The following is a 13,885-nucleotide window of genomic DNA, read 5'->3' as shown; positions in this document are numbered from 1 at the left end:
CTTACTTTCAGCTAGCCTGTATTAATTTACAGTGTTGCTTATTGTGCTGTGAAAACAAAGTTGTGAATTATGTTCTGAGACAGTGGGCTTTCACCAATTTGAGGACACCCTAAAAACAATAGGATTTGCAGTTAAAGCTACCAATTTGCAACACCAAACTCTGCACTGTGATGTACATATTACTAGTAATGATATTTATTTAAATACCTTGCATTAGACCAGACTCTCCAATGCTTTGCATCATCACCGTGGGCATTTAAAAAGTGGAACACCTTGAGTTATTAGGAAGGGTACAAACACTGCTTCTGTTGGGTAAGCAGTATTTGAAGATTCCTTTCACAAAGCTACAGTGTGTGTGTGTGTGTGTGTGTGTGTGTGTGTGTGTGTGTGTGTGTGTGTGTGTGTGTGTGTGTGTGTTGGGGGGGGTATAGGAATGGTATTACTATTGATCTGACTGAATGCGTATGTTCTGAAACTGGCCACAGAGCCCCAGGCATGCTCTGCCATAAGAACGTGGACTGTTAATTTACAATTTGTGATGTTATTACAATACTGCATTATTATGTCTGACATGAGCTGTACAGAGTAAGGCTAATGTTAAACACAGCATGCTGTAGGGCATTCTGTAGCAAAGACAGAATGATTGTCCTAGCTAACAAGGTACTCTGCATTTATTGGGAAATTCTGTTTTCCATTCTGTCCTGACAGAGGACATTCACTTAAAAAAAAGCAGCCTTATTTCACCTGTGTGTTTACTTAGAAATAGTCATCTGAAAAATGAGTTGAGAGCTATTGTTCATTGCAATATGCATTCATGATATGGGTAGACCTCATGAAATGATTCCGCGAGGCAGGGCTAGCCACCCAGCAGTGTAAAACTTGGGTCTGGATGATAATCTCCATGGGTAGACCTCATGAAATGATTCCGCGAGGCAGGTCTAGCCACCCAGCAGTGTAAAACCTGGGTCTAGATGATTATCTCCATTGAAGTAACACCACAACCCCATGTGCAAAAATAGGAAAGGAGGATTGTGGGTGGGTGCATGGATGGCTGGGTGCAGCTTGTGATTTCTCCATATGAACTGAGGCATGCATTCAGCATGTGAGTACCCATATGAATTAATGCATGCTTTCTGTATGTGAATAACCCATATAAATTGAGGCATGCATTCTCCTTGTGAGTGTACCATGTGATCTGACACATGCATTCATGTGAGTACTGAAGCAAGTATTCATCATGTGAGTTTCTCACATAAACTGAAGAATGCATTCAACACCTCTTGTGAATTTAGCTGCAACTTCAATTCATCAGCTACAAGGAACATTAATGTCTACAGCAGACAATTTAATGCTGTTTTTTGTCTTTAAGAAGGAGTTTTTCTCGAATGCTAATTGGCATAATGTATGGCATTGTGGAAGCTGATGCATGTAGTTTCTATAAATAAATGAGCATGTCTGGAATACTCCGATGTACTGTTATGTGTGCTAGAGAGAACTGTATTTTTTCCTTAACTGATGCCATCACTTTGTTCAGTATGTTTATTATGTGCACTATTTTAACCAACTGCGTGTTCATGGCCATGTCTGACCCTGCGTCATGGACCAAATATGTTGAGTAAGTACGCCTATGTTTTTATTCTTTGAGTGCTCTCTAGTTTCTTTATGTTCTGTTGTTCTTTTCTTTTGTTCCCTGTACTATTTCATTAACAATGACCTTTGAAATATCCTTATCTGTCCTGATGAACTGCGTTGCCAGGTATTTTTGCCTTGTGAGCCTCAAGCAGCAAGTAAGTTAACAAATTTCAGTGATTCAACTCATGATTTTGCTAGCTTCACCTGCTATGCTACATCTAAAAGAGACCATGGTATGAATTTACTCTTTTCATGAAAAAGGGGTTGCCTTGTTTAACATTTTCATTAAAGGGATTCCGAAAAGAATGGAATAAGTGACTTGAAAGTCATTGGCTTGTATGAGTTTTTGGCAGCATATGCATTTTGTTCACACTATAGCACTTGTGTTGAAAGGACTACATGAGTAAATATTGCTTATTGTGATAAATGTATCACAGTTTTGGTATGCAATTAGTAGCACATGATGACTAATCAGAAAATTTACTAAAGTTGCAGCAGGTATTATTCATCCACTATGTTCTTTTGAAATGCATAGGATAAGAGTAAATATTCCTAAAATCCTTTTGGATAAAATCATGTATGAAAATAAATTAAATAATAAAAATGGCAAGTAGAGGAATGCTGGTTCCATTCGGTAGTGGAGACAGATTTATAATTAAACATTGATTCCCAACAATTTTAGCACAAAACCATCACAATTAAAACAAAAGAGATGTTAAATGTGTCAAGCACAAACTATCATCTAGAAAGCACAGCACAAACTTAAGCACCTCATAATGTGGGAGCTGTGTTCCAGATTCCCGAGTCTCTAAAGGTGCTACATATGTGGTTCCTCTGAGGCTGCACAAATTCCAGGAAAAACAGAAAGAAGTAAAACAACACAACTGTTATACCTTTGCTCTGAGTGGTCCTTAGACAACATTAAATATTAACAGTAGAAGTATTCAGTTATATCATATATATAACAAATCATTTTAGATGAGATCTCTGAGGTACAGTTTTACAGTATAAGTTAATCTAGTAATGGATAGTGAAATTCTTTTGAAAGGAGTGTCTGTTTTATAAGAATAAAAAACTCATTTTGTATAACTGAACTTTATTAATATGAAGACATTGACTCCTAATGGTGTATTTGTGTTTGTAGTTAAAAATACACATTTGCCTCCCAGAATGTGATAAACTTAATTAAGAAATAGCCTTAATTATATCAGTCTGTCCCACAGTAAAAACACTGTGTGCAATAGCAGGGTATTAATGCTTGGTTTCATTTATGAAGTCTTTCCTTAGCTAAAGAGTAACTGTACCTCAGTAATATTACAAAAGTGCTTCAAATATATTTTACAAAATAGAGTCTTTCAAATATTCATAAGGAACATTCATGCATAAAACATTAGAATGCTAAGTGGTAATGCAGAAAAACTGCATAAAAGAGTAAAAAACAATTGTACTTGTGGGAGGCTTGCCCAGTACTCCCAATGTGGGGACTTTGCCTGTATACCTTCAGTCTCTATGAATAGTAACTCCAAGGTTGCACAAACTCAGAGAAATTGATAATGTGCTAAAAAAGATCACCTTTAACCTGTTCTCTGATTCCTGTGACCTCTGATAAAAGTACGCAATGCAAGCTGCAAAGTGCTAACACCCTGACCACATGAAAGTGCAATTTCAAATGTATAGTCTTTTAAGACTTGATAATAGAATAGTAATATTTATACATATATATATATATATATATATATATATATATATATATATATATATATATCATCATGCTAGACTAATTAATCTAGGTTGCATTACAACCTGTAGAAGAGTAAATAAATGATAAAAAAAAATATTAAAAAGTGTAGAACATATGTATGTGTAACTGTAATGGTGATTATGAACGGAGCAGAACTTGTAAAACCATTAAAGTCAGTCATGTAAAGGAGCATCACTTCCTCCATGTAGCCCTTTTGCATACAAGGTTGCTGTGTGTATGTATTGTACAAGGAAATTAATGTACTCTGTATGCTAAAAGCGTCATGTGAGATTTCAAGTGCTTGACCATTGGGACTGTACACAATAATGCTCTGATGTTTTTCCTTTAATGAAGTTAATCAGTTCTGATTATTTAGAGTGTATACAGACTAGCAGAAAATCTCAAGAATCCATTTCTCAGAGAATAAGAGGTAACTGCTGATCAGCATGAAATGAACCTCTGAATTAATCTGACAACATGCTATTGACTAGAACATATCTCTCAACACTTTATACGTAATATGTTAAACCTTCAGAGCTGTAGCTCTGCTCAGATAAACTGAGTTCTTTAAGGGCTTTAGAGAAATATGCAATCTAAGCAGCTTATATTTAAAAAGAATTGCTATAAGCAGTTGGTACTACATGCCTTTAAAACCAGTAGCCAGTAGTAAAAAGCTGTCTAATTTTAATTTTCTGGAGGAATTTGTATTGAGAACTAGATAGGAGGATGGATATAATTTATAATTTTATAATGTACAGATTATACTGGATTCTTGCATTAATATTGAACTGATCACAAAATAAATGTTTATGACCACTCTTATCAACATATAGTGGTCATGAACTATACCTTTCTATGTGCACATAAATGCACTAATGTCAGGTATTGGAGAGTTTCCATATTGCATGTCTTCTTGCAGAATCCAAACATTTTCCCATATTCCTTTTGACAATGTGTTTTGCCACCATACTGGATGACTATCGTCTTGCAAATATATTTAGTACAATTGATTAGAACTGTGTGTTTTTTTTTCAAATAATGGTTCATGTTTAATTTTTAAAATACAGATGTATAACACATTGTTATCGTAACTAAAGCTTTTTAGAGTGAAATTATGTGCTTTACAATGCAAGAAATGCAGATTCTTTTAACTAATGTATATATTTTCTCATAACTATATTATATTTAATATGAGCAATAAGTGTTGAGATGTATGTTTTAAAATCATGTATTGGTTCAAAACAGTGAAAACCAATGGCTTCATGACTCATTCCTTCCATTGGCCTGGCTAGGTTAATGCAACAGTTTATGAATATAGAATGATATGACAGACAGTGATCATCTCTGCCTTGATGACTTATCACTTCATCAAGGAATACCATACTAAAGCTTGATGTGTTTTTAAAGATAACTGTCATGTGTGCTTCTCTACCACCGTTGTCATAAATGCTCCGTAATCACAAGGAGAAGTTTGCATTTCAAATGGGCTGAATATGCTTCTCCTTTCTACCTCCATTGACATCTAATACTCTTGCTTTCTAAACACTCTACTCAGGTACACTTTCACTGGCATTTATACATTTGAATCATTGATAAAAATACTGGCGCGAGGATTCTGCCTTGAACAGTTCACCTTCCTCCGAGACCCATGGAACTGGTTGGATTTCAGTGTTATTGTTATGGCGTAAGTATTGTTTTGTATCCTATGTTAAATATAGTTATACATTTATACCTGCCTACATTGTTGTTTTATAAATATATTAAAATAGCTAATAGTTATTAATGATTGTTTTCTATAGTGTTATCATATTATACAATCTGGTGTATGTTAGGGAAAGTAATCTGAGTAATTAATATGTGAAAACAAATCAATAAATAAATGCATTTCAAATGTTGTTTCTTGGAACAATTAATGCTTTCAAATTAATTTATAGCTACCCCACACACTAACTGGCACATTTTATACAAAATAAAAGAAAGAAGTTGAGACTAATAGCTTTTTTGGACACCTGATTCCAAAGTGTTTAGGTTTATATCACAGCTGCAAAAGGCATACCTGACATGCAAAATAAATAAATAAATAAAAACAAGCAAACATATAAAGACACAAGGAAACAAACAAAAAACAGATAGCTGGAAGGAAACCATTGTAATAACATCTGTACTACTGAAAAATGATATCTAGATGAGAAAATCCTATTAAAGTAAAATGTAGACACAAACATAGGAAAGGAATCTGCTTTCTGCCATTTACATGAATGTACAGTCACCAGTGAGGAATGAATGTTTACCTTTAATATACAGAAACACAAAGCTCTAAACAAAACCTTTCTGCCTTACATTACTAATATTGTATAGGCATTTGATGACAGCAGAGTGCGCCTGGATTAATTCTGTTATTATTTTATTATTTTATTTTTTGTCTTTGGATTACCATAAGGGAAGAACCTCTGCAGAGATATACTTAATTAGCTCAGAGCAACAGAGCAATAAGTTATGTACTTTTCTACATTTAAAAGAAAACTCCACCTTCGCCTAAAGTTTAGCTCAGCACTTGGGTTAATTGTCTCCATATGATATGTTCCTGGTATTGTGTAGGTACCAGGAAGCTTCTTCTACTTTCTTTAAACTTAACTTCTCCAATATTTTGCAGAAGAATTTGCCCATGCCTTCATGACAAACCACAGACACAGAAATCTATAATCAGGTATAGCTGATGATACTATAGGGGTAATTAGTTCTGCTAAGGGCAGGCACTCAGCAGTTGCTGTATAAAAAAAAAATAAATAAATAAAAAGCAGACATGAGTGAAACTGTTTTCCACTGTCATTATTGTATTGAGGAGATAACTTGCTCTGATTCATACTGCTTCCATGTAGCCATGCCTGTCATAGCAAAATAGAACAGTTACATCATAGGTTCATAGGTTCATAGGTTCATAGGTAGGTACTAGGCTATCAGCCCAAGGGCCTACGTAAGCCTAGCCAACAAGGTTCCCTGTCTTACGCCACCCAAGAAAGTTATTTTCCTGTGTCACTGTCGAACAGAGGCACAAAAGTGATCTCCGAGGTGTATTTCTTATTTCCCATCCACTCATCAAGATTTTTATTGAAGAGTGCTAATGAAGAACTTTGCTTGACATTGATGGGTAGACTGTTCCAGAGTATGGGAAGTCTCTGAGACAGGAATCTATCTCTCCAGCATGTCCTGTTTATTGTGGTGACAAGGTTTAGATCCCTAGAGTATGTAGCTTGGAGGGATTGGGATTTCTTTAGGTGTAGCATGTTCAACAGCTCAGGGTTTGACATAGCTTTATATGTTAGGCAGAGATAACCTTGGAGTAGGCGATGTGCTACAGAGTAAAGCTGGAGTTTTTTGAGACTGTCAGTGTAGGGTATTTGTTTGAGGCCAGTAATCCTCTTTGTGAGGTACTTCTGTGGCCTTTCCAGCTGCTGCAGATGTCTTGTGAGGTACATTCCAAAAGGGGCGTTGTACTCTATAATGGTTTTAATGAGTGTCGAGTAGAGGGGAACAATGACCTCTTTTTTCCTGGATGAGAATCCTTTTATGATGAGGTGTGCCACGTAGAAGGGCTTCCTGACTACTGTGGTGATGTGACTATCAAAGGAGAGACTGCTGTCCACCTGCGTCCCAAGGTCTCTTATCACGCATTCAGTGTTAAGTAGATTGCTGCCTATGTGGTAGTTCATGGGTACAGAGCTTTTACCAAAGGGGATGACACTGCACTTTTTGGCATTGAGCTTGAGGCCATGGCTCTGACACCAGGCATCTGTCTCAGTGAGGCCCTTCTGTAGGATGTCCACATCATTTGGGGACTTGACTATGGCTCCTAGTTTGCAGGCATCTGCAAGCTTCATTAGCCAAAGGCCTTCTGTGTAAGCCTGTACTTCAGAGAAGTAGATACCAAACAGGAGAGGTCCCAGGACGGAACCCTGTGGTACTCCACTTGTGACTGCATTGAGGTCAGATTTGGAGTCTGCAACTTTTACAGTGTGGGTTCTGTCAGTGAACCAGTTGGCAACCCATCTTGTGATGTAGGGATTTATACCTAGCTCAGTGAGTTTAGCTATAATTCCAGAATGGGGGATGGTGTCAAAAGCCTTGGTGAGGTCAAGATAGGCTGTGTGAACCACCTTTCCCTCATCTATGGCTTTGGTGATTGCCTCAAAGAAGTTGATCAGGTTCAGGAGGCATGATCTGCCTTTCACAAACCCGAACTGGGTGGGATCCAGAGTTTGGACATTACCAATGTCTTTGTTTATGAGTTCCATGATGATACGTTCCATGGCCTTGCAGGCCAGACTCGTCAGGCTAATAGGTCAATAGTTCCCGGGATCAGTGGTAGCTCCCCCTTTGTGAAGTGTGATAACTGTTGCTGTGCATCATTCAGTGGGCACAAAGCCTGATGTGAGGCTATTATTGAACGTGGTGCTTAAGTGGGGAGCCAGTTCATTCTGAAGTTCATGTAAAACGCAGACTGGGATGTTGTCCGGTCCCATGGATGCTGTGTTTTTGGCTTTAGAGAGTGCAGCTTTTACCTGCGTAGTTGTGATTACAAGGACTCTGCATTCTTCCTGTATAGATATGGGCCCTTTAGGGGGGGGGGGTAAAATTAGCACTGAACCTATCTGCCAGGATGTTGGCAATATCATCTGGTTCTGTAATTTTCGTGCCTTTGTGCTGTAACTCAGAGCAGATCTGGATGTTGCCATTGAGATTCTTGATATAGCTATAGAATGCTTTGTGGTTGTCCTTGGAATAAGTGGCGATTTTGTTTTGTAGCTAGCTTTGGAGGATCTTATAAGGGATCTGAGCTTCTTACTAAAGCTGACCAGGGAGCTCCTCCACTCATGGGATTTTACTCTCTTTTGCAGCAGTTTCTTCCTTCTGTTATACAGTTTGTTTATGGCAGGGGACCTCCAGATTGGCTTCCTTTTTTTGGAGGATAGCATCTTGGTTCTGTTTGGGATAGCACGATCCATGCACTCGTGTAAGTGCTTATAGAGTGCATTTGTGTAGGATTCAGCAGTTGTAACTGTATTGTCCATCTACATGGGTGTCATGAAGTTCACCAGTTCTGTCTTAAGAAGCATGAACTTGGCTTTGGAGAAATTTTCTACCATGGTTTCCTTAATGGGGGGTGGGGGGCGGGATGTGGATATCAAGGGAGATTAGCTTATGGTCGGATCAGACCAACGAGGAGTTGACTTCAGGTGTGGAACACCGGTCACTCATGTTGGTAATGACTAGGTCTTAGGATATTGTTGTCCCTTGAGGGAGTGTAGATAAGTTGATCCAGGGCATTGGAGTTTATGAATTCCAGAAAAATTTGAGCTAAGGAGTTGGTACACAAGTAGTTTTCCCAGTTAATGGTGGGGTAGTTGAAGTCGCCCATTATTAAGGTGTTTGGTTGAACCCTAATATTTTCCAGTACATCAAGAAGAGAGAGAGTGGGAATTCTGGGGCATGGTGGGGGATCTGTAGCAGGCTACAATTTGGATTGAAGTTTTGCCCAGAGTTAGTTGCACTTGGATAACCTCGGATGCATTATGCTGAACAACTAGCCTGGAGGTGTGGATATCCTTAATGAATATGGTCACACCTCCACCTTTGGTGTTTCAGTCCAGTTACATGGCCGGAAAGTGTGGTATGAGTTATAGCCTGGTAGTGCAAGGGTGCTCTCTGGAGCCTTGAACCAGGTCTCAGTCACTGCACAGATATCGATGTTCTCCATTTTAAGGAGTGCCTCGAGTGAGTGCATTTTGAGATTTAGAATTATAGCATTGAGTAGCATTACCCTCAGTTTTTGCTTGCCTGTTCCTGTTACAGTGGTGAATTTTTTATTTGAACCTTGCCTAAAAAAGGCACTATAGGGGCAGTAAGATCCTTAGCCAGTATCCAGAATCCCAGGGGCGACAGGTGCAGGCCGTCTGTGGCAAAGCATCGTGGTCTGTCGACCATGTCATCCCAAGCAGACAGATACTGGATCCCCTTAGAGTGACACCAGAAGTTTAACTAATTTTTGAAGTCAATCATTTTGTCCTTGTACTGCGGTATCATTCAGGGTGATGGCAGAATCCTACTCAGGGCTAGGGTCATACCTGCCTTGGCTACAAGATCGGAGAACTCTTCCATGTCTCTTTTCATGTAGTCCAGCTCGATGTTCAACAGTAGCTGTCACCTTTTTTGATAAATTTGCATAAGCAGCATTATAGTATTGAAATGCTAAGCTTTAAACTTTCAATGTGTGTTGCTTTTATTACTTTACATTTTAAGATAGCTTAATTGTAGAATCAAAGCTGTCTGTGACATTTAGAAAACGGTCAGAGAATATGTTTTCTTGTAATTCTTGTAAAGTAGTAACATATTTACCAAATTGTGGGGGCAGGGAACTGTCAATTCATCTTTGACTTCAAAAGATACTGTGAACAAAGGCTTGCAATTTAGCTACTTTTTTGGTTGCGGGTGTGTAAATCCTTAGCATATTGTAAAACAAGCCCTGAGACACAGGCAAATGAAGGCCATTCAATAAATAAAACAAGCAGTCCTGTTACTGACAGTATATAAGATGACGGTGACTGAAACTAATCCCATTACATGTCAGTGGCATGGGAATACACCACTACTTCTTTATGTCTAGCATGACTCATGTAAAGCAGGCTTGAAATGGTTTATGGAAAAGAGAAAGGCTTGAAGAAAAAACATCAGATTGATATGTCAAGCCCCAGTGGTTGTCATTTTGCAGAAAACATAATATAATTCTATAATAAGCAGAGTTATTTTGAGGTGTTAAAATAGCTCAAAAACATAGGTAGAGTGAAAAATAGATTTTTTTTTTAGTTTTAAGGCAGAGTTTTCCTTTAATGACCATATTTTTAGTTTGGCACTCACTTCTGGTGTCTCTGACTAATTAACATTTTATAGCCATAACAAAACTACTCATAGCTGTTTCCACTTATAGATTGAATAGCAAATGAATATTCACAGATGGGTAGCATTGCAAAGCTATTCAAGTGAGTTTTTAAATTGGTTACAGAAGTGCAGAATGCATCATACGAAGCCCAGCTTGTCATACCCTTTCCAGTAAATGGGGTTGAAAGTGACAGTCTGGATGCTACGAGGTGCAAGCCCCACACCAAACCCTAATACATAAATTCCCCTACAGCATGGTAAATCTTATAACCTTTTCACTGGAAATGGAATAATGAGTTGGATTTTGTTGAGGCTGTCAGCAATGTCATGAAAAAAAGAAATGTTTGGTGTGCCTTGTTTTGTGATCTTCATTGTGTAAAATGTCCTCATCTAGTAAGCAACCTTGTGCATGCTATTAAGACCAAAAAACTGAAACATAGTGAAAAAATGCCACAGTGGGAATAGCTGTTGGTCAAATTTTGATGTGATCAGGGAGATGCATATCTGAGCTCAAAAGGCAATGTACAGGCAACCACTGACTGAATATCACCTATCATCTTTAATTAGTGAAGGATTTTAAATTCCCAAATGACAATTAAAATGCTGACATGAAATTAGCGAGAGTGGTTTATGGAATTGCGCTCTATTTGCATCTGTGATATAAAGCTCAATTCTTTTCATTTTCTGTATCCTCAGAAATGTAACTTTGCTCACTGTGTCTGTTGAACTGATAAGGAGAATCCACCAGGGTTTGGCTGTTCATTCACATTTGATGTCATTGTTTTGTAAAGTCATAGTCTACACATTGATTGGTGCCTGTTGCTGGACAAAGAGTTATGCATCCAAAATAGGCCTGTATTTAGAAAACTTTCTGACTAGCTGAAGGGAACAAAAATCTTTTAGCAGCCTGCTCAAGTGGCATAGAGGTTTAAATCCCTTGCTGTCGCCCAGGTGACATAAGTTTGATGAGCATCTCAAACAGCTGACAGAGCTGGCCAGAGAAGATGACAGTGGGTGCAGGTTTGTCCATCCTGGTGGGAGGGAGGTAACTTTGACTCACCGTTTGGTTGATACCCAGTGGACGCACTTGACATTGAACCCATAGCGCTTGAGTCTGTGCCCATACCTTTGCACTGTGCACTTGCACATAAATAAGGGTTCAAGCAGAGGACAGCCCCTATAATAAAGTAGAGGTAGCAGATTATTGCAGAGCTGCCAGGAGGGAGGACATGCTCTATAGGGGAGGCAAAGTTTCTCCCAAAGTAGCAAACTAGCTTAGGAAACACAGAAAAACTTTTTTTTTAAATAAAACAGGTAAAAGAAAACTATACTAACATGCTTTTTCAGATTTCTAAATATAAAACCTAAGTTCAAAGTACCTTCAAGTGAGTGATATCTCAAGTACGCTAAGATGTTTGAAAGAATTAAGACATACAAAGTACATTTGTATGATAACATGTCTATGCAATTTTTTTTTGTAAAACACTGTTTTTTTCTTTCACAGAACATTGCCTGCCTTAAGCATTGTCCTTCATATGTTCATAATGTCATACCATTTTTACATATGCTGGTACTAGTCCATGTTCTTTTGTTTAATAACCTAAATAGAAAAGCAAAATGTGTTGCATCTGAAAACGGCTGCATCATTAGTCAATAAATAACATATTGCTTATTAAAATTATAGTAAATAGTGAAGCACATAAACTTCAGTTCCACTTAAAATAACAGGGAAAGCTAAGAGTTGTTGTTCTGTATAGGTGTACTGTAATATTGAAAATGTTTTGCTTAATTATTCGTACATTTTACTAGCAGTCATCTTCCAGGGAGCATTAAACAGTAACTAATTTGACTTATTACTTATTTGTCCATGCAAAGGCACAACTCGTGTATAAAAATTTACAGTCTGAACTACCTGGCTCAGTATTCTGCATGCATTTGAGTAACATTTGGGAGTCATATTCCAGATAAACAAAAATAGTCTAATTTTCTGCTTAGCTAGGAAAACAGCTGGTGACATAGGGGAACATCCTGACAGGCTATAGTAATTGAAGTATTCACCTCAGCCTAAAATACAGGCAATAAAATATTTTAGAAGGGTTTGTTGTTCATCTTTGGGAATTGCTGCCTGCTTTGTATTGTCCAGAAATATTAATGTTAGACAACTAACTTGATTGGCTCTTGAAAAGAATCTGATTGGTAATCAGTATTTTATTAATGAAAAGATTTCCCCATCCTTTGTACGATCTGATGAAGGAAAATCCAAAAGCGCTTATCGTTTGAACATGTTTGAAGGGGAAACATTAAGTTTATTTGAAGTTATTTGGTTTTATTCTGGTTTTAGCTTTATGTAAGCATATTAAAAGAGAATTTTAATGTTGTCCATGATGGTGAAGTTCGGCTCTTTGTTCGCTGTGTATTTCTTGGTTTCCGAATCACCTTAAGCAGTTACAGATATTTTAGTTGCATTGTGTTATACATGTTTATCTAAGTAACTGCACATGGCTGAAGGAATTCTAAAAGTTGACAATGAAAAGGGAAGAGCTGTCTTGGATTTTACAAAGAGTCATAGCCTCTATGAATGTATAGGAGAAAGTACGAATCCTCTGCTGAGTTTAAAGTTAGATGTGGAAGGAATATTCCCTAATAAAGAAGTTGGTTCTACTGAAAGCTTTGATAACATTTTCAGTGAAGTGGAAACATCTGCCTATTGTTTGAAAAGGTTACAGTGGCAGTGTTTCCACCTAGAAGCTAGTATGCATTACAGAGTTATTGCAAGAGGGATGAGGGTGAAATGTATGCCCAGTTATGGAAATAATTATCCAGATTTACTTGCCCGGTGGCAAGCTATAAATCTGAAAACCAGTTTTAGATATATGTGTTGAATATTTTAAGCCTGAGGAAAAAAACCTGGTCAAGCAAATTAAAACTAAGCAGACAGAACTGGAACAGATGGATCTCTCTGATGCCTGTATTAATAGACTAGAAACTTTACAATTTAACTTGAATACGTATGATAATACCACAAGAAACAGCAAACTCTTGAAAAACACAAAAACAGCCACTGAGTAGTCTCTAAAACACCAAAACAAACTTTAATATAGTGAAGCACTTTTCGTCTACCCAAATAGGTAGACTTCATCAGACAAACATATAAAAACAGTGTAGCAACCTTTTTAAAGCCAAAAAGGCACCAAATCCAAACCAATCGGCTCTTGTGCTTAATAAACCAGCATTAATTAGAAAATTTAAAGGTACATCACGAATATACTGATAAAAATGCTAAGAAGTTGTAAAAATATGAAAATACATGTTGTTGTATCTTTCGGCTTTAGGGGTCGCCACAGCGGAACTCCGGTCCACTAATGATTGGCAGTAGATTTTTACATACCGAGTTGCCAGCCCTGATGTACAACCTTCAACGAAGGTACGCCCTTTCACGAATGTCAAATTCATAAAAAAAATACATATTCTACCTCCCAGATGGAAAAACAGTCTCAAACCTTATAAATTTCATTGTATTAAAATGTAAAGAAACAATAAATAGCATGTAATATATAATATAATATATTAAGTCTTACC

The 13,885-nt window shown here is 37.5% G+C and overlaps 1 protein-coding gene across 4 annotated transcripts in view; it reads left to right on the top strand.

Moving 5' to 3' along the window:
- LOC122798203 (sodium channel protein type 4 subunit alpha-like) overlaps window positions 1–13,885 on the top strand; it is a 2,607,519-nt gene that overhangs the window by 304,516 nt on the left and 2,289,118 nt on the right. For all 4 annotated transcript variants that reach the window (XM_044066954.1, XM_044066957.1, XM_044066953.1 and 1 more), the window contains exons 4-5: window positions 1,526–1,615; window positions 4,929–5,057. In XM_044066954.1, coding sequence (XP_043922889.1) covers window positions 1,526–1,615; window positions 4,929–5,057 — 219 coding nt within the window. The remainder of the gene's footprint in view (window positions 1–1,525; window positions 1,616–4,928; window positions 5,058–13,885) is intronic.

The sequence above is a fragment of the Protopterus annectens genome, chromosome 3.part1 (genome assembly GCF_019279795.1).
Source record: "Protopterus annectens isolate FY-2018-M chromosome 3.part1, PAN1.0, whole genome shotgun sequence".
Classification (NCBI taxonomy): domain Eukaryota; kingdom Metazoa; phylum Chordata; order Ceratodontiformes; family Protopteridae; genus Protopterus; species Protopterus annectens.
The sequence above is the reverse complement of the archived record's forward strand: the minus strand, read 5'-3'. Positions and strand labels throughout refer to the sequence as shown.